General features: G+C 49.1%; 1 protein-coding gene across 1 annotated transcript in view; it reads left to right on the top strand.

The window, feature by feature from the left end:
* The first annotated feature begins 445 nt into the window (after window positions 1-445).
* IGF2R (insulin like growth factor 2 receptor) overlaps window positions 446-27,359 on the top strand; it is a 158,733-nt gene continuing 131,819 nt past the window's right edge. Inside the window, 1 exon segment of the mRNA NM_001127613.1 lies at window positions 446-757. Coding sequence (NP_001121085.1) covers window positions 642-757 — 116 coding nt within the window. The 5' untranslated portion in view covers window positions 446-641.

The raw sequence follows: 27,359 nt of genomic DNA, 5'->3' as shown, positions 1-27,359 counted from the left end.
GACCGTCTCTTTGTGTTGCCGACTTGTTCATTCCAAGCGCTCAGTCCAGTGCTCTGCACATAGTAAGCGCTCAAAAAATACTACTGAATGAATAAATACTATTGAATGAATCAGGTGGTCCCCCGTGGGGCTCCCACACTTGGCATCCCCATTTTACAGATGAGGGAAGGGAGGCTCAGTAGAGGGGCTGGCCCCGGCGTGGAGGGGAGAGCGGGATTCGAACCCACGCCCTTGCCCCTCCCCGCCCCGCGCTCCACCCACTGTGCCCCGGCCGGGGTCCTGCGCGCTGGACTGACCAGAAGGGGGCGCTGCCTCCGCCCGGGTCACGTGACGGGCAGCCGCCCCCGCCCCCCGCCGCCGCCCCGCCAGGTCACGTGACGGGGGCGCGTCACGTGCCGGGGGCGGCCTCCCCCGGGGCGGGCGGTCACGTGCCGGGGGGCGGGGTCACGTGAGGCAGCTCGGGGGCTGCGGGAGCTGCCGGAGCGGCCGGAGCTGCCAAAGCTGCAAGATCTGCAAAAGCTGCAAGGAGCGCAAAGGGTGCAGGAGGTGCAGGAGGTGCAGGAGGTGCAGGAGCATGTTCGGGAGCTGGGCCGAGCTCCCCGCAGGCCGCTAAAGCCCCCCGGGCGCCCCTCTCTCCTGCCATGGGCCCCTCCCTGCCCCTGCCGCTGCTGCTGCTGCTGTTGCTGCTGCTGTCGTCGTCGGGGCCCGTCCTGCCCGCGGGGACCCCGGCGTCCCCGGACCTCCGGGCTCTGTGCAGGTGAGGGACGCCGCCGGGACACCCCTCCCCGCCCCCTTCCCTCGGTGCCAAGCCCTGTGCTGAGCGCTGGGATGGGAGAGACAGGGTCATCAGGGTTGGTCCCACGTGAGGCTCACAGTCTTCATCCCCATTTGACAGAGGAGGGAACTGAGGCCCAGAGCATAATAATGATGTGGGTGTGGGTGAAGCGCCTGCTAGGTGCAGAGCGCTGTGCTAAGCGCTGGGGGAGACGCAGGGGAATCATCATAATCATGTTGGTGTGGGTGAAGCGCCTACTAGGTGCAGAGCGCTGTGCTAAGCGCTGGGGGAGACACAGGGACATGAGGTGGTCCCATGGGAGGCTCCCAGTTAATCCCCATTTTATCCTGTATTACCCTGATTACCCTGGAATAATGTTGGTATTTGTTAAGCGCTTACTATAATAATAATGTTGGTATTTGTTAAGCGCTTATTAGGTGCAGAGCACTGGTCTAAGCGTTGGGGGAGACACAGGGACATCAGGTGGTCCCACGGGAGGCTCCCAGTTAATCCCCATTTTATCCTGTATTACCCTGATTACCCTGGAATAATGTTGGTATTTGTTAAGCGCTTACTATAATAATAATAATGTTGGTATTTGTTAAGCGCTTACTCGGTGCAGAGCACTGTTCTAAGCGCTGAGGGAGAGACAGGGTCATCAGGTGGTCCCACGGGAGGCCCACAGTTAATCCCCATTTGACAGATGAGGTCACTGAGGAACAGAGACTAATAATAATAATGTTGGTATCGGTTAAGCGCTTACTAGGTGCAGAGCACTGTTCTAAGCGCTGGGGGAGAGACAGGGGAAGCAGGTTGTCCCACGTGAGGCTCGCAGTTAATCCCCATTTTACCCTGTGTTACCCTGATGACCCTGTATCTGCCCCAGCGCTTAGAACAGGGCTCTGCACCTAGTAAGCGCTTAACAGATACCAACATTATTACAAGGTGATCAGGTTGTCCCACGTGAGGCTCACAGTCTTCATCCCCATTTTACAGATGAGGGAACTGAGGCCTCGAGAAGTCTGGAAAGCCGTTGAGGGGCCGGAGAATTGTAATAATGTTGGTATTTGTTAAGCGCCTACTATGTGCAGAGCACCGTTCTAAGAGCTGGGGGAGATACAGGGTGATCACGTTGTCCCACGTGAGGCTCACAGTTAATCCCCATTTTACAGAGGAGGGAACTGAGGCCCAGAGAAGTGAAGTGACTTGCCCACAGTCACACAGCTGGCAAGGGGCGGAGCCGGGATTCGAACCCATTTCACAGTAAATGTGAATGAATGAACCTACCCTAGCGCTTGGTACAGGGCCTGGCACCTTGTCTGACTGCCCCGTTTAGACTGGGAGCCCGTTGCTGGGCGGGGATCGTCTCCCTCTATTGCTCAATTGTCCACCCCAAGCGTTTAGGACAGTGCTCTGCACATAGTAAGCGCTCAATCAGTACGACCGAGTGAATGAATGGATGAATTTCCCGGTCCCCATCCCGCGTGGACCTCACTGTCTCCACCCCTGTTGGGCGGGTGAGGGTGTGGAGGCACGGAGAAGTAATAATAATAATAATAATAATGATGGTGTTTAAGTGCTTGCTAGGTGCCAAGCACCGTTCTAAGCGCTGGGGGAGATGCAGGCTCCTCAGGCTGTCCCACAAGGCGCTCCCAGTCTTCATCCCCATTTGACAGATGAGGTCACTGAGGCCCAGAGAAGTCACGTGACTTGCCCAAGGTCACCCAGCTGACCAGTGACGGAGCCAGGATTAGAACCCACGACCTCTGACTCCCAAGCCCGGGCTCTTCCCACCGAGCCACGAAATCATTATCACCCCAGTGCTTAGAGCAGGGCTTGGCGTGTAGTAAGCACTTAAATACCGTAATTATTACTCTTTATTCCCACTCATTCATTCACTCAGCTGTATTTATTGAGCGCTTACTGTGTGCAGAGCACTGTACTAAGCGCTTGGAAAGGACAGTTTGGCCACAGATGGAGATAATCCCTGCCCAGCAAAGGGCTCAGAGTCTAGTAGGGGGGAGACAGGCAACAAAACAAGTAGTTTTGGAAAGTACGCTCCCCTCCAGCCTAGGATTTTGGGGGGTCCAGGAGCAGCCGAGTGGGTTTTGGGGGGCTTGGAGGGGCGTCCCGTCCCAGCAAACTCACACCTGAGCCTCCCCCCTCCGGACTGTAACCTCGTGGCGGGCAGGGACCGGATCCGTCAAGGCGGTTCTGTCTCAAGAATCACTTGTTAAGCGCCTGCCCTGTGCCAAGCACTCTACTGAGCATCAGGGCAGAGAAGAGAATAATATTGATGATATTTGTTAAGCGCTTACTATGTTGCCAGGCGCTGTGCTGAGCGCCGGAGCGGCTACAAGATAATCGGGTTGAACACAGTCCCTGTCTCGCATGGGGCTCAGGGTCTTAATCCCCATTTTACAGATGAGGAAATGGAGCCCCGGAGGAGGTAAGGGGAGAGGTCTGCTCCTCCCCCTCTCCCGTCCCCTCCCCTCAGCGCCGTACTCGTCCGTTTAACTGAATATATTTTCATCACCCTATTTATTTTGTTAATGAGATGAACATCGCCTTGATTCTATTTATCCGCTACTGTTTTAATGAGCTGTTCTTCCCCTCGATTCTATTTATTGCCACTGTTCTTGTCCGTCCGTCTCCCCCGATTAGACCGTGCGCCCGTCGAAGGGCAGGGACTGTCTCTATCTGTTACCGATTTGTCCGTTCCAAGCGCTTAGTACAGTGCTCTGCCCAGAGTAAGCGCTCAATAAATACTATCGAATGAATGAGCAGTACACACGTGGGCGAGCCGGGATTAGAATCCAGGGCCTCTGACTTCCAGGCTCTGTCCACTACGCCACGCTGTTTCAACGTGAGATCCAAACTAATTAGGTTGGACACGGTCCCTGTCCCACTCGGGCTTCCCGGACGTCTTCCCCATTTTACAGATGCGGGAATTAAGGCCCAGAAAAGTAAAGGGACTTGACCGAGGTCACACAGCAGTTTAAATAATGATAATAATCATGTTGGTATTTGTCAAGCGCTTACTCCGCGCAGAGCACTGTCCTAAGGGCTGGGGTAGATACAGGGGAATGAAGTTGTCCCACGTGAGGCTCACAGTCAGTCTCCATTTTACAGATGAGGTAACTGAGGCACAGAGAAGTGAAGCGACTCGCCCACAGTCCCACAGCTGACAAGTGGCAGAGCGGGGAGTCGAACCCATGACCTCTGACTCCGAAGCCCAGGCTCTTTCCAAGGGGAGCTGGGTTTAGAACCCAGGTCCTCCTGATTCCAGAGGCCCTGCTCTCTACTCGTCAGCTTTACCAAACGCGTATTACAGTGCTCTGCCCAGAGGAAGCGCTCGGTACATAGCATGGATCGGTTGCCGGTTCGTCCTGCGCCCCCTGGCACCCCAGAAATCGCCTGGAGGGAGCAGCGTGGCTCAGTGGAAGGAGCCTGGGCTTCGGAGTCAGAGGTCATGGGTTCGATTCCCGGCTCTGCCACTCGTCAGCCGTGTGACTGTGGGCGAGTCGCTTCGCTTCTCTGGGCCTCATCTGTAAAATGGGGATTAACTGTGAGCCTCACGTGGGACAACCTGATGACCCTGTCTCTCCCCCCAGCGCTTAGAACAGTGCTGTGCACATAGTAAGCACTTAACAAATACCAACATTATTATTAAGTGGGGGGGTCCTCGCCCCCAAAGGCTCGGTTGCGTGGCTGCTGCCCCCCAAGCCCCCCACGTCCAGAGGGATGCATTTGGGGGGGCAGCTCCTCTCCACTGGCTTTCACTTGCATTTTGACTCTCCGAGCTAGGGTTTTTTTGGGTTTTTCTCTTTTCTCTTTTGTGGGTTTCCTCACCTTGGTCGGATTTCTGCAATTTGAAATTGCCTTCCCACCCCCGCCCCTCCAAGTAAGGGGTCACTGCTTCCTGCCTCGCGCTTTTGCGAAATGTCTTCATCATGTGCTGGGCTCTTTGACCAGTGAAATCGTTCGCACCGGGAAGCAGGATTCAGTTACTGCTTAGTGGCTCCTGTGTGTGTGTGTGTGTGTGTGTGTGTGTGTGTGTGGAGGCTAGAGAAGCAGCGTGGCTCAGTGGAAAGAGCACGGGCTTTGGAGTCAGAGGTCATGAGTTCGAATCCCAGCTCCGCCACTTGTCGGCTGGGTGACCGTGGGCAAGTCACTTAACTTCTCTGGGCCTCAGTTACCTCATCTGTAAAATGGGGATGAAGACTGTGAGCCCCACGTGGGACATCCTGATTCCCCTGTGTCTACCCCAGCGCTTAGAACAGTGCTCGGCACATAGTAAGCGCTTAACAAATACCGACATTATTATTATTATTACTGGTAGGATGGTTCATTTCCAGAGTTACTGTTCTTTTGGCCTGTCCTTCTTTCCCCACTCCCTTTCCACGCCTGGGTGACTTCTTTTTTTATGGGATTTAAAGGCTTGCTCTGTGCCAGGCACTTCACCGAGAGGTGGGGTAGACAGAAGCCAGTCGGGTTGGACACAGTACGTGCCTCTCAGTTCACGGTCTTAATCCTCCGTCTCTGGATGAGGTAACTGAGGCACAGAGAAGTGAAGTGATTAAATAATGGTGGTATTTGTTAAGCGCTCACTACGTGCAGAGCACTGTTCTAAGCGCTGGGGGAGATCCAGGGTCGTCAGGTCGTCCCACGTGAGGCTCACAGTTAATCCCCGTTTTATAGATGAGGGAACGGAGGCCCAGAGCAGGGAAGTGACTTGCCCACAGTCACACAACCGGGATTCGAACCCATGACCTCTGACTCCCAAGCCCGGGCTCTTTCCCCTGAGCCACGCTGCTTCTCAGCTTCTCACGCTGAGTTCGAATCCCAGCTCTGCCACTTGTCAGCTGTGTGACTGTGGGCAAGTCACTTAACTTCTCTGTGCCTCAGTTCCCTCATCTGTAAAATGGGGATTAAGACTGTGAGCCCCACGTGGGACAAGATGATTCCCCTCTGTCTATCCCAGCGCTTAGAACAGTGCTCGGCACACAGTAAGCGCTTAACAAATACCAACATTATTATTATTATTCTCGAGGTCACACAGCAGGCAGGCGGAGAAGCAGCCGGGCCTAGTGGAGGGAACATGGGATTGGGAGTCAGAGGACCTGGGTTCTAATCCTGACTCTACAATTTTTCTGTTCCGTGACCCTAGACGAGTCACTTCCCTTTTCTGTGCCTCCGTTACCTCATCTCTAAAATAGGGATCAAGACTGGGAGCCCCGTGTGGGAATTGAACTCTTCCTCGTCTGATGAGCTTGTCTCCGTACTGCCGTGCTTATTAGACCGTAAGCCCGTCAAAGGGCAGGGACTGTCTCTATCTGTTACCGATTTGTCCATTCCAAAGCGCTTAGTACAGTGCTCTGCACGTACTAAGCGCTCAATAAATACCGTTGAATGAATGAACGGGAAGCAGCGTGGCTCAGTGGGAGGAGCCCGGGCTTCGGAGTCAGAGGTCACGGGTTCGACTCCCGGCTCTGCCGCTTGTCAGCTGTGTGACCGTGGGCAAGGCCCTTCACTTCTCTGGGCCTCAGTTATCTCATCCGAAAATGGGGTTTAACTGCGAGCCTCACGTGGGACGACCTGATTTCCCTGAACCTACCCCAGCGCTTAGAACAGTGCTCGGCACGTAGTAAGCGCTTAACACATACCAACGTTATTAATGAATGAATACAGCGCCTGGCACGCAGTAAGTGCTCAACAGATGAAGAGGGGCAGCTGGGATTAGAACCCAGGCCTCCTGACTCCCAGGCCCCTGCTCCGTCCCTCAGAAGTGCAGTTTTGCAGCGGACAAATGGTGGAAAATTCCGGAAGTCTTATACTCGTACCCTGATTATGGCTACTGCAAATGCAGTTGATTGAGCGCGCGGTGAGCTGGCTATGTGCCGCATAGAACATGATGTAATAGCACCCTCAACTTCCCCTGACCGAAAAGAGAGACGTTTCCAAGTCGTGGTGGCGGTTAAAGATATTCACCTTTAACACCCACAGCAGTCAGTGGTATGATCTGCCTAAGTTTAGTCTGATTCCAGATGAACAGCTACAGACAATTCTTTCCCCTTACTTGGCACCCTCCTCCTGTTTTTCCTCTTGTGGAAGAGGAAGTTCTCATTAGCCCAAGTAGGAATATCCCTGACATTTGGGTGTCGCATTAAATTATTGGGCGAAAAATGCCCTTTCCTCTTCTAAGGGGTTCGATTCACGGCTCAGCTGTCTCGAGGACAACTTTTTTGAGGTGTGTAGCGTGGCTGTCAAGTTGCTTTCGCGGACTGGAGAATAAAGGGATGAGTGAAACAAGTCCGGGAGGGTTTGGAGGCCGGAGACTGAGGCCAAAGGCGGTCGGTTCGAAAAGACGGAGCCTAGTCGATAGGGCCCGGGCCTGGTTATCAGAAGGACTTTTTTTGAATGGTATTTAAGTGCTTACTATGTGCCAGGCTCTGTTCTAGTTGCTGATCAGGTGGGACCCAGTCCTTACCCCGCAGTAGAGCTCCCAGTCTTAATCCCCGTTTTCCAGATGAGGTAACTGAGGCCCAGAGAAGTGAAGTGACTTGCCCAGGGTCACAGAGCAGACCAGTGGCGGAGCCAGGATTAGAACCCAGGCCTTTCCGACCCCCAGGCCCCGGGCTCTGTCCGCTAGGCCGTGCTGCTGCTTCGACCTGGGGGCTAATCCCCGCTCCGCCACTTGTCTGCTGTGTGACCTTCTGCAAGTCACTCCACTTCTCTGTGCCGCAGTTCTCTCGTCTGTAAAATGGGGATTAAGACTGTGGGCCTTAGGTGGGACAGGGGCTGCGTCCATCCTCTTTAGCTTGCATCTACCCCAGCGCTTCGTACGGTGCCTGGCACGTAGTAAGCGCTGAACAAATACCATAATCAAACCCCACATAAAGGAGAACTCACATCAGGATGCTTTTCCCTCGGCAGACTCCATGTGTCCGTCATGACTTCCTTCAGACCTGGCACTGGGTCTCAGCCGCAAAGTGGCAAACACGTGTTTTCGGGAAAACTGACCGGGAGAAGCACCCGGCTTTATTTTCTTTCGAGAAACGAAGTTGGGTTTGAAGATTGGCCGACACAAGTGAGCGTTCAGGATTTTAATCGGGAAAATATGCTAATAAGCCGGTTGGAAATTATTTTGGGCCGATAATTTGCCTGATCATTAGATGTGGTTTAGATTTGAATCGGTAGTGATGTCTGCCGAGTGCTTGTGTTTGTGTGCGCGTGTGTGAGAGAGAGAGAGATAGATGAGCCACTTGCTTTTGCAGTGTGATAGTCATGTGAGTGATAGCTCAACTTTGTTTACCCCATCTCTCCTTTGCTCCCAAGCCTTCTGGCTGAGTCGGAAACATGTTTCCTCCCGGCTGGTTACAGTAACACTTGAGTAGAAATGGAGCATCAGACGGTCTCTCTGATACAGTTTCTTAAAATTGACGGTGGATGTAAGCCATACTTTGATATAATACGATAAAGATGTGCCAACCTTAATCTTGAAATGCTATTTTAGAGGCGGGGTGTTGCAGGCTTATCTGCGGAGCTCGATGTTTATCAAATTCATCCCCTCCAGGCTTTAGAGAATAGACTGAATCCCAAGTCAACATTCCTCCTTCGGGTTACTGGATTTTTGGACGTTTGTAGCGAAAAGCTCGATTTGCCCGGTGTATGTGGATAAGGGCTGCAAAAAGAGGAATGAAAACCGCAAACGGTTACAAATATCGAGAAGCGGCGTGGCTCAGTGGAAAGAGTCCGGGCTTGGGAGTCAGAATTCATGGGTTCGACTCCCGGCGCTGCCACTTGTCAGCTGTGTGACTGTGGGCAAGTCACTTCACTTCTCTGTGCCTCAGTTCCCTCATCTGTAAAATGGGGATTAACTGTGAGCCTCACGTGGGACAACCTGATGACCCTGTTTCTACCCCAGCGCTTAGAACGGTGCTCTGCACATAGTAAGCACTTAACAAATACCAAAAAAAAAAGTAAATATATTGCTGGCTATAAGAAACGGAGGAGGAAAATGTTTTCTGCTCCTCAGATTGTTAGCATTTGACAGATAGCATCTATTTTCTTCCCCCGCATATGAGGCTTACACCTGTATAGTCGAACTTGGCCACTCTGTCCCCAAAGATAATAGGGATACTTCAGCCGCTTAGAGAAAATCGAAAATTTTCTTTGTCACTGTGCAGAATGTGACCTGATTTGACTTTCCTCCAGGACCGAGTTGAGCTCTTGGTATTAATTTGTGAGTTGAGAGGAGGTAGCTTTTAAAGCAAAGCACAAAAGTGGATGTGGAATTACAGAAAAAGCAATGGTATTTTGGAGGGAGGGAGGAAGGTGGAATAATCTGAAGGGCTTACTACGTGCAGAACACTGTGCACAACACCGGGAGAGAATACACAGGTCACTCTCCCTTGAGGGTGGCGTAAAAGCTAAGCTTTTATATTGGGAGAAGGGATTGGAGACAGGCACATTAGGAGCGCTGGAAATACTAAAACACAGCACAACCAAAAGTTCCGAAGCAGCTTTTATCCCGGACTGGTCCACCCAGATGGTGCTGGGAGCGGAGACTCGGTGGCTGGGGAGAAGGAGTTTACCTCGGTTCTTTTCCCAGCAGCGATGGAGGAAGGAGGGATTCGCACTGTCATTTTAAAAGTGCATCGATGCGAATGCTTTATTACGAGCCGTCTTTAAATGGAGCGTGAAATACAGAAAACATTTCCATTCAGGACGGGGGGACCGGTTGGCATTAAACATTAACACTTGCCCCAGGTCACATTTACACAGTTACCCTTCTGGACTGTAAGCTTGTTGTGGGCAGGGAATGTGCGTGACATAGTTGGTACTCTCCCAAGGGCTTAGTACAGTAAGCGCTCAATAAATAGTATTGACTGACTGGAAGGTAGCTATTTAGTTTGATTTTTGCCTAGTGTTGACGTTCTAAACCCTCAAAATATATCCTCTCCTTGGATTCTTTTTTTAAAAAAATTAAAAATAGAAGTGCAAAGGGGTTCAGGTTATTTTAATGCTCTCGTGCTTCTTGGAAACCAACTGGCGGCACCTGGCACTGTGGCAGTTCCCTAGAAACTGGGACTTTGTGGCAACCAAGGTCTCAGCTCCAACAGGTTCATGCTTGCTCTGTTCTGCCATAACCCAGATATAAGGAGGCAGCGCGGCCTAATGGATAGAGCTCGGGCCTCTGCCGTTTGCTGTGGGACCTTGGGAAAGTCACTTCACTTCTCTGGGCCTCGGTTACCTCATCTCTAAAATGGGGATTAAGACTGGGAGCCCCATGTGGGATATGGACTGTGTTCAAGTCTATTAGCTTGTATGTACCCAAGGACTTAGCACAATGCCCGGCACATAGTAAGCGCTTAACAAATTCCACAATTACTGCTTTTACCACCCCAGGACTTAGAGAAGAGGGAAACAGCTTGGCATAGTGGATAGAGCATGGGCCTGGGAGTCAGAAGGTCATGAGTTCTAATCCCGGCTCCGCCACTTGTCTGCTTTGTGACTTTGGGAAGGTCACTTCTCTTTCCTGGGCCTCAGTTCCCTCATTTGTAAAATGAGGATTAAGACTGTGCGCCCCATGAGGGACAGGGACTGTGTCCAACCTGATTTGCTTGTAGCCACTCCAGTGCTTAGTACAGTGCTCTGCGCACTCTAAGTGCTCAATAAATACGATTGAATGCATACAGTGCCTGGCACATAGTAAGCGCTTAACAGATAACACTATTACAGTTATTGCTTCTATCCATCCCAGCACTTAGAACAGTGCCTGGCACATAGTGCTTAACAAATACCACAATTATTATTATTATTATTATTATATTATTATATATAAGAAGGGTGCCTTCTTGCATAAACCCAGAATAGAAGAAAACTCGGGTCGTATTGATCTGCATCTGACGCCGTGAGCAGGAACGCAACCTTTGCTTCCGACAGAGAGCTGCCCAGGAGCCACACAGACTCAAGATTTAAGAAGCACGTTCCCCATTTCCCTGAAACGCTTTCAAGACAAAATAATAATAATAGTTATGGTATCTCTTAAATGCTTACTGTATGCCAGGCACTTTACTAAGCCCTGTGGTAGATACAAGATAGGCCGAACACGGTCCTCGTCTCACAGAGAGCTCTCAGGCTCAATCCCCATTTTACAGATGAGGTAACCGAGGCACAGAGAAGTGACTTGCCCAGGGTCACGCAGCAGATGTCTGGCAGAGCCGGAATCAGAACCCAGGTCCTTCTGACTCCCAGCCCCGTGTTCTGTCTACCAGGTCAAGCCGCTTTTCTAAATGTGTTGTGATAACGCAGGCTTGACACAGTCTTGTTTGTATTCGGTCCCCCTTTAACCCTCAGGTATCTGTCTGTTCTCAGACTCCCTCTCTACTCAATCCTTTTTTCATTTTTGCACATTCTTCCTGTTCCCAGTTTGATCTGTATTTTTTTGCTCCTCTCCGGACCCGTACCCAGCGGGCCTGTCCGTTTCCTCCATGAGAGTGGAAGCTCCCTGAGGGCTGCGAGAATGTTTTTTAATTGTAGTACTAGGAGAGCACCCTTCACGAGACCCGTAGTAGATATCGAAGAATTTACATCATTTCTTGCTGTTTTTTATTTTTATCATATTTAAACGCTTTTTTTGTGCCTGGGACTGTACTAAGCGGTGATAATGAAGCAGTCGTTTCTCCCCTCGCCCCCCATGTGGTTTTCTTTGACCTTCCTTTCTCATCCCGTGGAAGCATTTTCACCTGAATCAAACTATTAAAATCCAGTTCAACTCAGCACAGATGATAGTGGTGGTATTTATTAAACTCTTACTAGGTGGCAAGCATTGCCTTAAGTAGCGGAGTTAGTTAATAATTGCCAAATTGGACACAACCCCTACCTCCCATGGACCTCCCCAGGCGAGGGAAGGGAGGGGGGGTATTGTATCCCCATTTCACAGTTGAGGGAACTGAGGCCCAGAAAAGTTAGGGGTCTTGCCCATGATCAAACAGCAGGCAAGGGGTGGTCAGTCGAACTATGACATTATTGAGCTGTTACTGTGTGCAGAGCACTATGCTAAGCGCTTGGGAGAGTCCAATACAGCAGTGTCTGCAGACGTGTTCCCTGCCCACGTTCCCGGCTCTGCCACTTGTCTGCCGTGTGACCTTTCGCACGTCACTTCACTTCCCTGTGCCCCAGTTATCTCATCCGTAAAATGGGGGTTAATACTGTGAGTCCCATGTGGGACATAAAATAATGATAATAATTCTGGTATTTGTTAAGTACTTACTATGTGCCAGGCACTTTTCTCAGTGCTGGGGTAGATGATTATCAGGTTGTCCACAGTCCATGTCCCCAGGAGGGCTCACAGTCTTAATCCCTATTTTACAGATTAGGGCACTGAGGCACAGACAAGTGAAGTGACGTGCCCAAGGTCACACAGCAGTCGAGTGGCAGATCTGGGCTTAGAACCCAGGTCCTTTTGACTCCCAGGCCCCTGCTCTATCCACTAGATCATTCTGCCTCCCCGGGGACTAACTTGATTAACTTGCATCTAGCCCAGTGCTTTGTGCAGTGCCTGGCACAAAGTAAGCACTTAATAAATACCATAAACACCCCCGCCCCCCAACCCCTCCCCAAAAAGCAAACTAGATCTCCCAGGTCCCCGGGGCCAGAGCAACTCCATTTAGCCTAGATAATGACATATCATTAGTCTAACCCAAAGTGCCTCTTTGCTGATTAGGAGAGAGCGATAACATTTGAAAAATAAGAAGTGTATCTGGGTATGTGGACAATGGGATTCAAAATCCAACAGTGTCCTTTTGTCACTGTTAGGTCATCTAGCTTTGATGCTTTTTTATCATATTGGAATGTATTTATAGTTTGGTCAAATTTGGATTCATTAAAGGTATTTTCCATTTTTTTCAAGGTATTTGTCAGGCGCTTACTGTGTCACACAGTGTTCCAAATTCATCCGACTGTGCACAGTCCCTGTTCCACATAGCGCTCACAGTCTAAACTGGCAGGTAGAGGATTTAACCCTCATTCTACAGATGAGGTAATCGAGGTACAGAGAAAGTAAGTGACTTGACCAAGGTCACATAGTAAGCAACTGGCAGAGCTGGGGTTAGAACCCAGGTCTTCAGGCCCGGCCTCTTTCCTTTAAGCCATGCTGACTTCACGTGGGAGAAACAGTGCTTCATAGAGTGTCCTTTTGCTTCAGACACTATTTTCCTCGGACCAGAGGTCAGCAACCGTCCACATGTAGATTAAATGTGTTTTAGCCATGATTAAAATAAATTGCTGACAAGACATCTCTGAAGAGCGGAGCCTTGGGAGTTTGCGACCTTTCGCTGTTAAATAATTTCTTGCAACTTGGCCAGAGAATACATTTATTTGGCAAAGTACCTTTAAGGAGAAATTTCATTAAATCAGTTGGATTCGGGGGGGGGGGGAAAAACACTAGGAAAATAGCCGCTGAATGTATTTTACGGACAAGGGAATCAAAAAGCCAAGTTGGCTCATTCAGCGGCTGTATGTGGGATGGGCTTTTTTAACTTTTTCTTAAGCCACAGTGCTCGCATGTGGATTCACTACACGTCTTGCAATCCATGTATGTGGAACTTGCTTGGGTGGCAAAGCGAAATTTCTCAAAATCATAAATTATGGGTCCATAGGCCCCTGAGCGTAGTTGAAGCATTTCTCCTTATAATAAATTCTGAGAACAGTCCTGACATCAATTCCCAGCAAATAATTCCCTAGTTGGACTCGCTTCTCCCACTTGGCGTCAGTGTGGGGTTCAGAGAAAGAGAGTCCGGGGGGCTGGAGTGCAGAGAGTGGGCTTGGGTTGTCGGGGAGGAGACGACCGGGGCCATTAAGAGAAACTTCTGAAATTCTGGAGCATGGCCATAAATCTTCTTCATGTAGACCATTCTGGGGGTTAGGACTTTATTTGAAGGGAAGCAGTATAGCCAAATGGAGAGAGCACGGGCTTGGGGGGGGGTCAGAGGACCTGAGTTCTAATCCCGCTCCGCTTCTCGGTCTGCCGTGTGACCTTGGCAGTCACTTCAAGTCACTTCACTTCTCTGAGCCTCAGTTTCCTCATCTCTAAAACTGGGATTAAATCCTACTCCCCCCTACTTAGACCCTGAGCCCCATGTGGACGGGGACTCTGTCCAGCCTGATTATCTTCTGTCAAGCTCAGTGCTTAATCCAGTGGTTGACACAGAGTAAGCGCGTAGCAAATAACCACCGTCAAACGATCAATCGATGGCATTTATTGAGTGCTTACTATGAGCAGAGTCCCGTACTGAGAGGCAGCGTGGCTCAGTGAAAAGAGCACGGGCTTGGGAGTCAGAGGTCATGGGTTCAAATGCCGGCTCTGCCACTTGTCAGCTGTGTGACTGGGGGCAAGTCACTAAACTTCTCTGGGCCTCAGTTACCTCATCTGTAAAATGGGGGGGGTTAAGACTGTGAGCCTCACGTGGGACAACCTAATTACCCTGTATCTACCCCGGTGCTTAGAACAGTGCTCGGCACATAGTAAGCGCTTAACAAATACCAACATTATCATTATTATTACTGAGCGTTTCTGCTTCGCCTTTCCATGCTCTATTTATTCATCCCTCCCTCCAGACCCTTAGCACTTCTTTATATTAGTGTCTGTCTCCCTCTCTAGACTGTAAGCTCGTCGTGGGCAGGGAATGTGTCTGTTATATTGTTGTGTTCTCCCAAGCGCTTACTACAGTGCTCTGCACACAGTAAGCACTTGATAAATACGATTGACTGACTGTCCGCAATGCAGTAGGATTAGCAGACATGTTCCTAAATGAGCGTTGTTTTTTTTTAAGGCAGAACTTTGCACCAGACACAAACAACAGCAATGTGTACCCATCTCTTCGGTTAGACTGTAAGCTCCCCGAGGGAAGGGATCACGGTCTAGTCCACTGCTCTGCACACTGCAGGTGCCCAGTAAACGCTGGGGGTTGATGATCCTGCCTTTCTTTGTAATAACGCCATTTTTCTGGAGCTTTGGCTTCCCTTAAAGTGATGAAAATCTTTAGACGGATTTTCCTAAAATGTTCTCGGGTCTGGGATCTTGAGGCCCTGAATCCCTGCCAGGGGAAGGACATATCTGAATGGAAGCAGCGTGGCTTAGTGGATAGGGCACGGGCCAGGGAGTCGGTAGGACCCGTGTTCTGATCCTGGCTCCGCCACTTGTCTGCTGTGTGACCACGGGGGCAAGTCACTTGACTTCTCTGGGCCTCAGTTACCTCATCTGGGGCATGGGAATGAAGACTGGACCCCATGTGGGGCATGGGCTGTGTCTAACCCAATTATCTTGCATCTCCCCTAGTGCTTAGTACAGTGCCTGGCACAAAGTAAATGGCTTACAAATGGAGCTTAGAAAAGAGTTCTGTGGCTGCTGGCATTCAAGGCCAAGGAGAACTGGGGGGTGGGGTGGGGTGGGCGGGGATTGTGAGGAAAATGAAATATTGGTTTTGAGGCTAGAGGGAGGAAAGACTAAACTATTGATATTGAAGGCTACAAATTCATCTGCCGAAAGGGGGAAACTGGCCGGAAGGGTGGGCATCACCCTTCCTCAATGCAGAACCTTGGCCCTTTTCTGTGAAATTGAAGATATTTTGAAGCCTGAAAGTCTTAGGGAAGGATATTAATGTCTGTCTCCCACTGTAGACCGTAAACTCACTATGGACAGGGAATGAATGTTTTCTAACTCTGTTATATTGTACTCTCCCAAGCACTTACTACAGTGCTCAGCGCATAGGTGCTCAATAAATACCACTGAATGATGGGAAGAGGAACGAAGCAGCGTGGGCTAGTGGAAAAGACAACAGGCCTGGGAGTCAGGAGACCTGGGTTCTAATACTGGCTCCTGCTGTGGACCTTGAGTCAAACCACTTAAATTTTCTGTGTCAACTTCCTCATCTATAAAATGGGGATTAAACACGTATTCTCCTTCCCCTTTACATTCCAGGAGGCTTTGTTTGACATGATGATCTTGAATCTAACCCAGTGCCTAGTTTGGGGCTTGGACCCAAGTAAACACTTAACAAATGCCACTGTTATTATTATGAATAATCATTATTATTCTTGGGAGAAGTGGGCATTGCTTAAACTCCTGATTGATTGCATTTTGTTGGTTCCAAGTGCGACACGTTGCTTTCCCGGTTTTATTCCTGTTAAGGGTCTATTTCTGGGAACACTGTGTCGTGTGTTTTTAAAATGAAAACCGGTGCCGAATGAAATGCCTTCTCCAAGCCACAGAGCCTTCTAGTTCAAATTAGTCATTATCCGCTGCTGCAGAGGTGATGCTTCGTGAGTTGCACTTTCGGTTGAGATTTTCCGTTGGTTTTTCCTGAAATGGGCGGCTCTTGGTGCAGGGCTGAGAGGCTCATCAAGCCCAGACGGACTTTTTTTTTCCTCTAGAAGTCATTAATGTCTTGGCCATACTCCTACTACTAATAATAATCGTGGTATTTGGGAAGCATTTACTATGTGTCAGGCACTGTATTCAGTAGTATTTATTTATTTCAATAGTATTTATTGAGCGCTTACTCTGTGCAGAGCACTGTACTAAGTGCTTGGAATGAACAAGTCGGCAACAGATAGAGACAGTCCCTGCCCTTGGACGGGCTTACAGTCTGATCGACTGTAGTAAGTCCCGGGGTGGATTGGGTTGGACATGGTCCACAGTGGGCTCACAGTCTTATTCCCCATTTTCTAGATGAGGAAACTGAGTCCCAGAGAAGTGAAGTGACTTGCCCACCGTCACACAGCAGGCAAGCGGCAGACCTGTGATTAGAACCCAGGTCCTTCTGACCCCCAGGCCCAGGCTCTATCCACCAGGCCACACTGTTTCTTACGCTGGCATCGGGGTTTTACTGATGCCAGTCGAACACTACATAATCCTGGCAGGAAATGTGACTGCCGACTCGTTTGTATTGGACTCTCCCAAGGGCTTAACCCAGTGCTCTGCGCACAGTACACACTCAATAAATGCCGATGTATGATTGATGGTTGTGTTTTTAAAAAATAGCAGACCTTAGTAAAATGGCTTGTCTGAATCATTGAATAATGCAGGTCAGGTCTGTGGCTGATTATTTTTCCGTCAGTTTCACTCAGAGTTCAATTTTTCCCCGAGCATTCACGTACAGACCTTAAACTGTTTGCAGTGGAACTCTTATCTGCCTCCTTCCCTTAGAACACCAGCAAGCCCTCAGTGGCTCAGGTTAATTAACGGTCCTTCCAGCCAACAATTCCGGATCTTGCAGGAGACAGGATATGTTTAGAGGAAGTGTGTGTTTCCTATTAGTGATGTTTCACTAATACCGAGCCCGCATTTCCTCTTCTCTCACTCCCTTCTGCATGATCCTCGGCGCTTGGATTCGCACCCTTTATTCACCCCTCCCTAAGCCCCACAGCACTTATGTATTTATCTGTATTTTATTCATTCATTCAGTCGTATTTATTGAGCGCTTACGGTGGGCAGAGCATTGTACTGATTGCTTGGAAAGTACAATTCAGCAATAAAGAGAGTCAGTCGCTGCTCACACGGGGCTTATAGTCATGTCTGTCTCCCCTCTAGACTGGGCAGGGAAAGTTTCTACCATCTCTGTGGTATTGTACTCTTCCAAGTGCTCAGTACAGCGATCAGCACATAATAAGCGCTCGATAAATAAAATGGATGGATTGATTCATGTGGCATACGCCTCATTCTCCCACCTCTCTAACCACTTCTCTGACTTCCTTTTTTTTAAATGGCATTTGTGAAGTGCTTACTATGTGCCAGGCACTGTACTAAGCACTGGGCTAGCTACAAGATAATCGGGTTGGACCCAGTCACTGTCCCACCTGGGGTTTACGCCCTTAACCCCCAGTGACGGACGTAGAAAAGTGAAGTGACTTGCCCACTGTTCTTCACCCCCACAGGTGGTGGAGTTGGGTTTTAGAGCCCAGGTCCTCTGACTCTCAACCCTGTGCTTTTTTTTTATAAGCCATTAAGTGCATACTTTGTGCAGAGCACTCTACTAGGAGCTGGGGAACAGTTCGTGGGAGGGAATTAGCCTGGGTCCCTGGCCCTTCCGGGACCTGCAATCTTAGTTTCAGAGGCGGGAGAGAGGAGTGGCGAGGGACTCAGGAGAGATGAAACGATAAAAACAGTAAAACGACATAATAGAAGTGGAAAAATACACACAGTGTACAAACAGAGAAGGGAAACAAAAGCAGTAGGAAATTGGGGCTGGAGGAGCAGAGAGTTCCAGGCTCTCCTCGGCTCAGTCCCCCCGGCTGTCCGAGGACCTGGGCGTCGTGGAGGCCGCCACTACTCGGCCTGCGCGCCGTGGAGGTCCGTGCCGTGACGGGAATGCAGCCCTGGAATGGTGGCAAGAGGCCCAGCTTGGAGGCAGCTCAGCTGTCTGGTGGGCTAGAGGATAGAGCCTGGGCCTGGGAGTCAGAAGGACCTGGGTTCTAATCCCGACCCCACCTGCTGTGTGACCTGGGACAAGGCACTTCACTTCTCTGGGCCTCAGTGACCTCATCTCTAAAATGGGGATTAAGATTCATCTATCTCACTGTCGACCTTGCCCACGTTCTCCCTCTGGCCTCGACCTTCCTGCCCCTTCACAGATGACAGACCACCACTCTCCCCACCTTCAAAGCTTTATTAAAGTCACATCTCCAAGAAATCTTCCCTTGCTAATTCTGCATTTCCCCGACTCTCTCTCCTTTGGTTTGCTTAGGCCCTTGGCTCTGTTCGGTGAAGCAGCGTGGCTAAGTGGAAAGAGCCTGGGCTTGGGAGTCAGGTCATGGGTTCGAATCCTGGCTCTGCCATCGGTCAGCTGTGTGACTGTGGGCAAGTCACTTCACTTCTCTGTGCCTCAGTTAACTCATCTGTAAAATGGGGACTAACTGTGAGCCTCACTTGGGACAACCTGAATACCCTGTACCTACCCCAGCGCGGCAAGTCACTTCACTTCTCTGGGCCTCAGTTCCCTCATCTGTTAAATGGAGATGAAGACTGTGAGTCCCACATGGGACAACCTGATTCCCCTGTGTCTACCCCAGCGCTTAGAACAGTGCTCTGCACATAGTAAGCGCTTAACAAATACCAACATTAGAACAGAGCTCTGCACATAGTAAGCGCTTAACAAATACCAACATTATTATTCCCTTTACGTACTTGATAATAATAATAATTATGGTATTTGTTAAATGCTTACTGTGTGCCGAGCACTGTTCTAAGCACTGGGGTAGATAGAGGGTAATCAGATTGTCCCACGTGGGGCTCACATTTTTTAATCCCCATTTTTACAGATGAGGTAACTGAGGCACAGAGAAGTTAAGTGACTTGCTCAAGGTCCCACAGCAGACAAGTGGAGGAGCTGTGATTAGAACCCCTGACCTCTGACTCCCGAGCCCATGCGCTTTCCACTAAGCCACACTGCTGCTGATAGTTATCCCAACCTCAGGCCCGTAGCACTTAGGTTCATATCTGCAATTACAATTATAGATTATAATCATATATTGTATGTACAATATATAATTCTAGGTTATAATTCTAGATTTTTCAGTTATAATGTCTATCTCCCCCTCTAGGCTGTAAACTCCTGTTGGGCAGGGAACAGTTGTACCAACTCTGTTGTATTGTACTCTCCCAAGCGCTTGGTACAATGCTCTACCCACAGTAAGCGCTCAATAAATATTATTGATTAATTGATTCTGATCCACACTCTGCCACTTGCCTGCTGTGTGCCCTTGGGCAAGTCACTTTACTTCTCTGGACCTCAGTTTCCTCATCTGTTACCCCTCTTTTTTAGACTGTGAGCATGATGTGGCGCAAAGACTATCAGATCTGCCTATCATCTGTCCCCCTCAGTGCTTAGTGCAGTGTGTGGGGCCTATAGTAAGCGTCTAACAATACCATAATTATTATTATTTCATTGTTCTACAGAGCACAGAGAGGCAAAGAGATAAGAGATTAGAATCAGTGGATTGCATACAGACTTCAAAACAGTGTGATAAAGACTCCAACTTTATCAAGTTGAGCATTCTGAGGTTATTGTAGCATCTAACCTCTCTTATTTGCTTGGAAAATCTGCGTCTCCCTCAGAAGAAGCATCTCGTTCCTGAAGGAGTGTCAGCACTTCCCAATCCTCGTAAAGTTCCAAGCACACAGGGGCTCAATAAATGTTCGGCATGATGTAGTGAATAATAGTAATGTTGGTATTTGTTAAGCGCTTACTATGTGCAGAGCACTGTTCTAAGCGCTGGCGTCGATACAGGATAATCAGGTCGTCCCACGAGAGGCTCACAGTTAATCCCCATTTTAAAGATGAGGTCACTGAGGCACAGAGAAGTGAAGTGACTCGCCCACAGTCACCCAGCTGACAAGCGGCAGAGCCGGGAGTCGAACCCATGACCTCTCACTCCGAAGCCCAGGCTCTTTCCACCGAGCCATGCTTGGAGTCAAAGGACTGGGATTCTAATCCTGGCTCCACCATTTGTCTGCTGTGTGACCCTGGGCAAGTGACTTCACTTCTGTGCCTCAGTTACCTCATCTGTAAAGTGGGGATTGAGACTAAAGCCCCATGTGGGATCAGGACTGTGTCCCACCCATTATGTTTATAATAATAATAATAATAATAATGTTGGTATTTGTTAAGTGCTTACTGTGTGCAGCCACTGTTCTAAGCACTGGGGTAGATACAGGGTAATCAGGTTGTCCCACGTGAGGCTCACAGTTAATCCCCATTTTACAGATGAGGTAACTGAGACACAGAGAAGCTAAGTGACTTGCCCACAGTCACACAGCTGACAAGTGGCAGAGCCGGGAGTCGAACTCATGACCTCTGACTCCGAAGCCCAGGCTCTTTCCACTGAGCCACGCTGTGCTTCCCGATCCCACCTCAGCGCTTAATGTGGTGCCTGGCATATAGTAAGCGCTTAACAAATGCCACAATTATTATTGTTACTCTGGGTCAGGGCCTTAGTGTTTTGTTTCCTCTCCCCCTTCGTGTTTGTCACCAGTCCCCTCTCCCCATTATTAGTTTTAGATTGTGAGCCCTCCGAGGGATAGGGACTGCGATCAGTTCCCACCGGTGTGCTCTTTCCCGGTGCTTAATACAGTGCTATGCATCCAGTAAGCACTTAATACTGTTAATCAATAGTATTTATTGAGCACTTACTGTAGGCAGAGAAGCAGCGTGGCTCAGTGGAAGGAGCATGAGCTTGGGAGTCAGAGGACGTGGATTCCGATCCCGGCTCTGCCACTTTTCTGCTGTGTGACCTTGGGCAAACCGCTTAACTTCTCTGTACCTCAGTTACCTCATCTGTAAAATGAGGATTAAGACTGTGTGCTCCATGCGGGACAACCTGATTACCTTGTGTCTACTCCAGGGCTTAGAACAGTGCTTGGTACGTAGTAAGCGCTTAACAAATACAATCGTCATCACTGTCCTAAATATTTGGGAAAATACAATATAATGGAGCTGGTAGGAGCTTTCCCACCCACAAGGAGCTACAATCTAGTTGACTGTTACTAGTATTCCTGCTGTTCCTATTCCTCCTTCGCCTCCTGCGCTTGATGACATCTTTCCATAGCACTTAGCCCTGTACCCTCCTTGGTTGTAGGGATTCTACTCTTTGGAAGGGCTGAGTAAGGGACTCCTGGAAACATAATTAGGCTTAGTGTCAATCAATCATTGGTATTTATTGAGTGGTTACTGTGTGGAGAGCACTGTACTAAGTGCTTGAGAGAGCAGAACAGAGTTGGTAGACACGTTTCCTGCCCACAATGAGCTTCCAGTCTAGAGGGAGGAGAATGTCCTAGAATTCCTGTTATCGAGTGGAAGAAGAATTCCCATTTCTGCTCAACTTCCTGGAGCTAGAAGAATTGGCTCAAGAACAGAGGTTAAGCAAGGAGAAACATCCAGGTGCCTTTTGACCAGCGCCTGGCACATAGTAAGCCGTTGCAAATGCCATCAAAGAAAGACCAAACCATTCTTCGCTCCCTTTTTTTAAAAAAATAATTTTTCTTATCATTGGTGGGACTCCAAAGTTAATTTGCCTAAGTCCAGGACCAACTTGGTTGGCTACAGGTCTCTCACTTAGAAACTTAAAAGTTTTTGCTGACAAGATGAGTCTTTGTTTTTCCTCTTATTTTCTTCTGCTCCTTACCGTGGCTCCAAGGGAGTTGAAATGGGCTTCGTTAAAATGTCTCTCCAGCCTCAAGTTCTTGTAAGTAAACCATGTCAGCTTTGTAAACAGGTTTAGGTAGTTCCCCCTTTGGAGTTTGTTTGAGCTACCGGAACCATCTCCGGAGGAGGAATGCTCGGGATGGTATATTTTCAACTAATGGAAGCCACTTGACCTAGTGGAAAGAACACAAGTCCGGAGTCAGGGGACCTGGGTTCTATCCCGGCTCTGCCATTTGTCTGCTGTGTGACCATGGGAAAGGCACTTCACTTCTCTGGGCCTCGGTTACCTCATCTGCCCGTGGGGATTCAATACCTGTTCTAGACTGTAAGCCCCATGTGGGGCGGGGATGGGGTCCACCTGGTAATCTTGTATCTATCCAAGTGCTTAGTACAGTGCTGGGCACATAGTAACTGTTTTAATATCATTATTATTACTAATGTAGATCAACTGGTGGTGGACTTTGAACTAGACCCTGGCTTGGGGCTAAGGACAGGGGGAGAGGATTTTCTTTTTTTTTTTTTTTTTTGTGCTAGGTACCGTTGTAAGCACTGGGATAGATACAAGGTAATCAGGTTGGACACCGTCCATGTCCCACACGGGGCTCACAGTCTTACTCCCCATTTTACAGATGAGGAAACAGAGGCCCAGAGAATTGAAGTGATGAGGCCGAGGTCACAGAGCAGAACCCAGCTTCTTCTGATTCCCAGGCCCCTGTTCTGTCCGCTAGGCCCCCCTGCTTCTATACCAGATTTTTAAACTACACTTGGAATAAAGTAAATGGCTGAAGTCAATCTAGGGCAGGGCCTGAGGGCTTTTTAACAGTGGTAAAAGACTTGGTCATTTAAAAAGATTATAGGACTCAGGCTTCCCTGTGTGATTAGAATCAGGGTTAAACCATTTTGCCTATCTCCTTTGTGGAAACAGGATAATGCCCACTCATGCATTTCTTCTCTGTCTACTAAATAGAAACAACATGACTAGTGGTTAGAGCGTGGGCCTGGGAGTCAGAAGGTCATGGGTTCTAATCCCAGCCCTGCCACTTGTCTGCTGTGTAGCCTTGGGCAAGTTACTTCACTTCTCTGTGCCTCAGTTACCTCATCTGTAAAGTGGGGATTGAGACTCTGAGCCTCATGTGGGACAGGGACTGTGTCCAGGCCGACGTGCTTGTACCCACCCCGATGCTTAGACCAGTGCTTGGTACATAGCGCTTGACAAGTGCCATTATTATTATAGATTTGCCTGGCAGTTTGAAAAAAACCTCCCAATATAGTACCTCTGAAGAAATGCGTCTGATATTGGAATTCAGATCCTTGTTTGCAACACCAAACTGGGTTTCCTCTTTTTTTTTTCTCTTTTTCTAAAATGTTGTTTTAGTGCTCACTGTTCAACTATCATCTCTATGCAGATGACACACAAAGCTACATCTCCTCCCCTGTTCTCTCCCCCTCCCTTCAGGCTCGTATCTCCTCCTGCCTCCAGGAGGACGTCTCCTCCTGGATGTCTGCCGGCCACCTAAAACTCAACATGTCCAAAACTGAGCTCCTTATCTTCCCTCCCAAGCCCTGTCCTCTTCCTGACTTCCCTGTCACCGTGGATGGTACGACCATCCTTTCCCGTCTCTCAAGCCCGCAATCTCGGTGTCCTCCTTGACTCGGCTCTCTCATTCACCCCACACATCCCATCCATCACCAAAACGTGCCGGTCTCACCTTTACGATATTATCGCGATCCGCCCTTTCCTCTCCACCCAAACGGCTATCTTACTGGTACAAGCTCTGATAATATCCCGGCTGGATTATCGTGTCAGCCTTCTGTCTGACCTCCCTTCTTCCTGTCTCTACCCGCTCCAGTCTGTTCTTCACTCCGCTGCCCGGCTCATCTTCCTGCAGAAACGCTCTGGGCATGTCACTCTCCTCCTTAAAATCCTCCAGTGGTTACCTATCAACCATCGCACGAAACAAAGCTTCTCACTCTGGGCTTCAAGGCTCTCCATCACCTTGCCCCTTCCTACCTCACCTCCCTTCTCTCTTTCAACTGCCCACCCCACATGCTCTGCTCCTCTGCCGCCCACTTCCTCACTGTCCCCCATTCACGCCTGTCCCGCCGTCGACCCCTGGTCCACGTCCTCCCACTGTCCCGGAATGCCCTCCCCCCTCACGTCCGCCAAACTAATTCTCTTCCCCTCTTCAAAGCCCTACTGAGAGCTCACCTCCTCCAAGAGGCCTTCCCAGACTAAGCTTCCTCTTTTCCCTCTGCTCCCTCCCTGCCCCCCTTCACCTCCCCTCAACTAAGTCCCCTTTCCCCCCTTTCTCCCTGCTCCTCCCCCTCTCCCTTCCCCTCCCTTCAGCACTGTGCTCATTTGTATATATTTTTATTACCCTATTTATTTTGTTAGTGAGGTGTACATCCCTTTGATTCTATTTATCCTGATTAAGTTGTCTTGTTTTTGTCCATCTGTCTACCCCTATTAGACTGTAAGCCAGCCCGTCAATGGCCAGGGATTGTCTCTGTCTGTTGCCGAATTGTACATTCCAAGCGCTTAGTACAGTGCTCTGCACATAGTAAGCGCTCAATAAATACTATTGAATGAATGTGTGCCAGGCACTACTAAGAGCTGGGCTAGGTACAAGTTAATTAGGTTGGACACAGACCCTGTCCCCCATGGGGCCCACAGTCTTAACTGCATTTTACAGGTGAGGGAACTGAGGCACAGAGAAATGAAGCAACTTGCCCACCAAGGTCACACAGCACACCAGTGGCGGAGCTGGTGTAGGCAGGTAGTGTGTCTGCTTATTGGTATATTCTTCTCTCCCAGGTGCTTAGTGCAGTGCTGTGCACCTAGTATGTGGTCAAGAAATATGATGGAATGAGTGAGCCGGGATGAGACCCCTGTGACTCCAAGGCCCGTGTCCTTTCTAAGTCAGTTTGCTTCTCATCGCTCTATGAGTAGTCATTCATTCATTCATTCATTCAGTAGTATTTATTGAGTACTTACTATGTGCAGAGCACTACTAAGCGCTTGGAATGTACAAATCGACAACAGCTAGAGACAGTCCCTGCCCATTGACGGGCTTACAGTCTAATCGGGGGAGACAGACAGACAAAAACAATAGCAATAAGTAGAATTAAGGCGATGTACGTCTCATTAAAACAATAGAATAATAGAATCAAGGGGATGTACATGTCATTAACAAAATAAATAGGGTAATAAAAATATATGCGAATGATGTATATCATATATATATATGTCATGCTTACCGACTCCTGGCTTTGCGTCAGGCTATCAGAGGAAACCCTGTCTGTGTATGTTGTTTCTCTGGGCTGCTCGGGAGTTGTGATTGTAGGAAGTGAATTACTTCCCCTATGAGCCTTGGCATGGCTATATTGGACTGCAGGCCTAGCTTCCAGATGGGAGGTCAGGGTCATCCTGCTGGATCAGCTCTTTCTCCCTGGCTGTATGCCTCGGCAGCGACGATCCAAGGTCCATCCTGCAGCGTTCTGGGTTGTTGTGACCGGGACACACAGCACCCAAATTTTCCAGTTTGTTCTGATTTAGGATTTTTTTTCCCCAGATTGGTAAAGGTGAATATTCCGGCTTGGTGTCTCGGCAAACTGAGATTCCTAAATACCTGTATCATTGTACTTATTAACTTCTCTGTGCCTCAGTTACCTCATCTGTAAAATGGGGATTAAAGCTGTGAGCCCCACGAGGGACAAGCTGATCACCTTGTATCCCCCCCCAGCGCTTAGAAAAGTACTTTGCACATAGTAAGCACTTAACAAGTGTCATCATTATTATTTATCAACCACTTACTATGTGCAGAGCAGTGCACTAAGTGCTTGGGGAGAGACAGTTGTATTTCTTGAGTGCTCACTGTGTGCAAAGTACTGTACGATGCACTTGGGAGAATACAGTGTAGCAAGCAGGCACATTCCCTGCCCACAGGGAGTTTACAGTCTAGAGGGGGAGTCAGACATGAATATAAATACATGGCAGATATGTAAGTGCAGTGCACTCTCCTACACTTTGTACCCTCTAGAGACCATAAGGCTCTTGGTGGGCAGGGAACATGTCTACCTGTTCTGTTATTTTGTACTCCGCAGAGCGTAGTACTGCTCTGCACACAATAAGCACTCAGTAAATACAATTAATTGGAGAGTAGTATACAACAGAATTAGCAGACACGTTCCTTGCCCAGAATGAGCCTATAGTTGAGAGGGAACTCACAGGCTAGAGGGGGAGACAGACAATACTAATGAATAAATAATTTATAATATGTAAAGTAAATAAGGGCTGTGGGGTTGAGGGTGGGGTGACTATCAAATGCCCAAAGATCCCAGATCCCAGAGCATAGACCACACAGAAAGGAAAGCGGGCTGGGGAAAAGAGAGCTTAATCGGGGACGACATCTTATAATGTTGGTATGTGTTAAGCGCTTACTATGCGCAGAGCACTGTACTAAGTGCTGGGGGAGATACAGGGTAATTAGGTTGTCCCATGTGAGGCTCACAGTTAATCCCCATTTTACAGATGAGGTCACTGAGGCACAGAGAAGTGAAGTGACTTGCCCACCGTCACACAGCTGCCAAGTGGCAGAGCTGGGATTCGAACCCATGACCTCTGACTCGGAAGCCCAGGCTCTTTCCACTGAGCCACGCTGCTTCCCCGTGGATCAGTCTTGGATTAATAGCCAGTCGATTGTGCTTATTCATTCATTCAGTTGTATTTATTGAGTGCTTACTATGTGCAGAACACTGTACGAAGCGCTTGGAATGTACAATTCTGCAACAGATAGAGACAATCCCTGCCCAACAACGGGCTCACAGTCTTTGAGAGTTTACTGTATGCAGAGTCCTGTATGAAGGACTTGGGAGAGTGCCATATAATGGAGTTGGTAGACATGCTCCCTGCCCACGAAAAAACTCCGAGGCTTAGAGGGGGAGCATTAGAGGAGCTAAATGAGCAGCGTTGTAGATGGAAATCAGTGAGGTCTGATAAGAAGAGGCAAAGTGTTTGAGTGCTTTAAAGCCAATGGTAAATCTCGTCACTTCCCTGGGCTCTCTTCCCTGGAAAGAGATGCAAATCGGTGGAATGATCAAGTTAAGAAAAAGTGCCTCTTTAAGCGTTTTCCTCTAATTTGCTGATTTTTGTCGTCCACAGGCAGATGGTTCGGTCACTGTGAAGTGTGTAAGGAGGGTGTCTCTGGCTATCTGACCTATGCCTTTAAGCACTTTCACCCACCTATATGGGTGTTGGGGCCACTAGATGTCTGTTACATGGTTGTGTTGTACTCTCCCAAGCGCTTAGTACAGTGCCCTGCACACAGTATTCGCTCACAACTGTCCCAGACTTTTGTATAATGAGCGGTGGTCAAGGG

The sequence above is a fragment of the Ornithorhynchus anatinus genome, chromosome 2 (assembly GCF_004115215.2).
Source record: "Ornithorhynchus anatinus isolate Pmale09 chromosome 2, mOrnAna1.pri.v4, whole genome shotgun sequence".
Lineage (NCBI taxonomy): Eukaryota > Metazoa > Chordata > Mammalia > Monotremata > Ornithorhynchidae > Ornithorhynchus > Ornithorhynchus anatinus.
The sequence above is the reverse complement of the archived record's forward strand: the minus strand, read 5'-3'. Positions and strand labels throughout refer to the sequence as shown.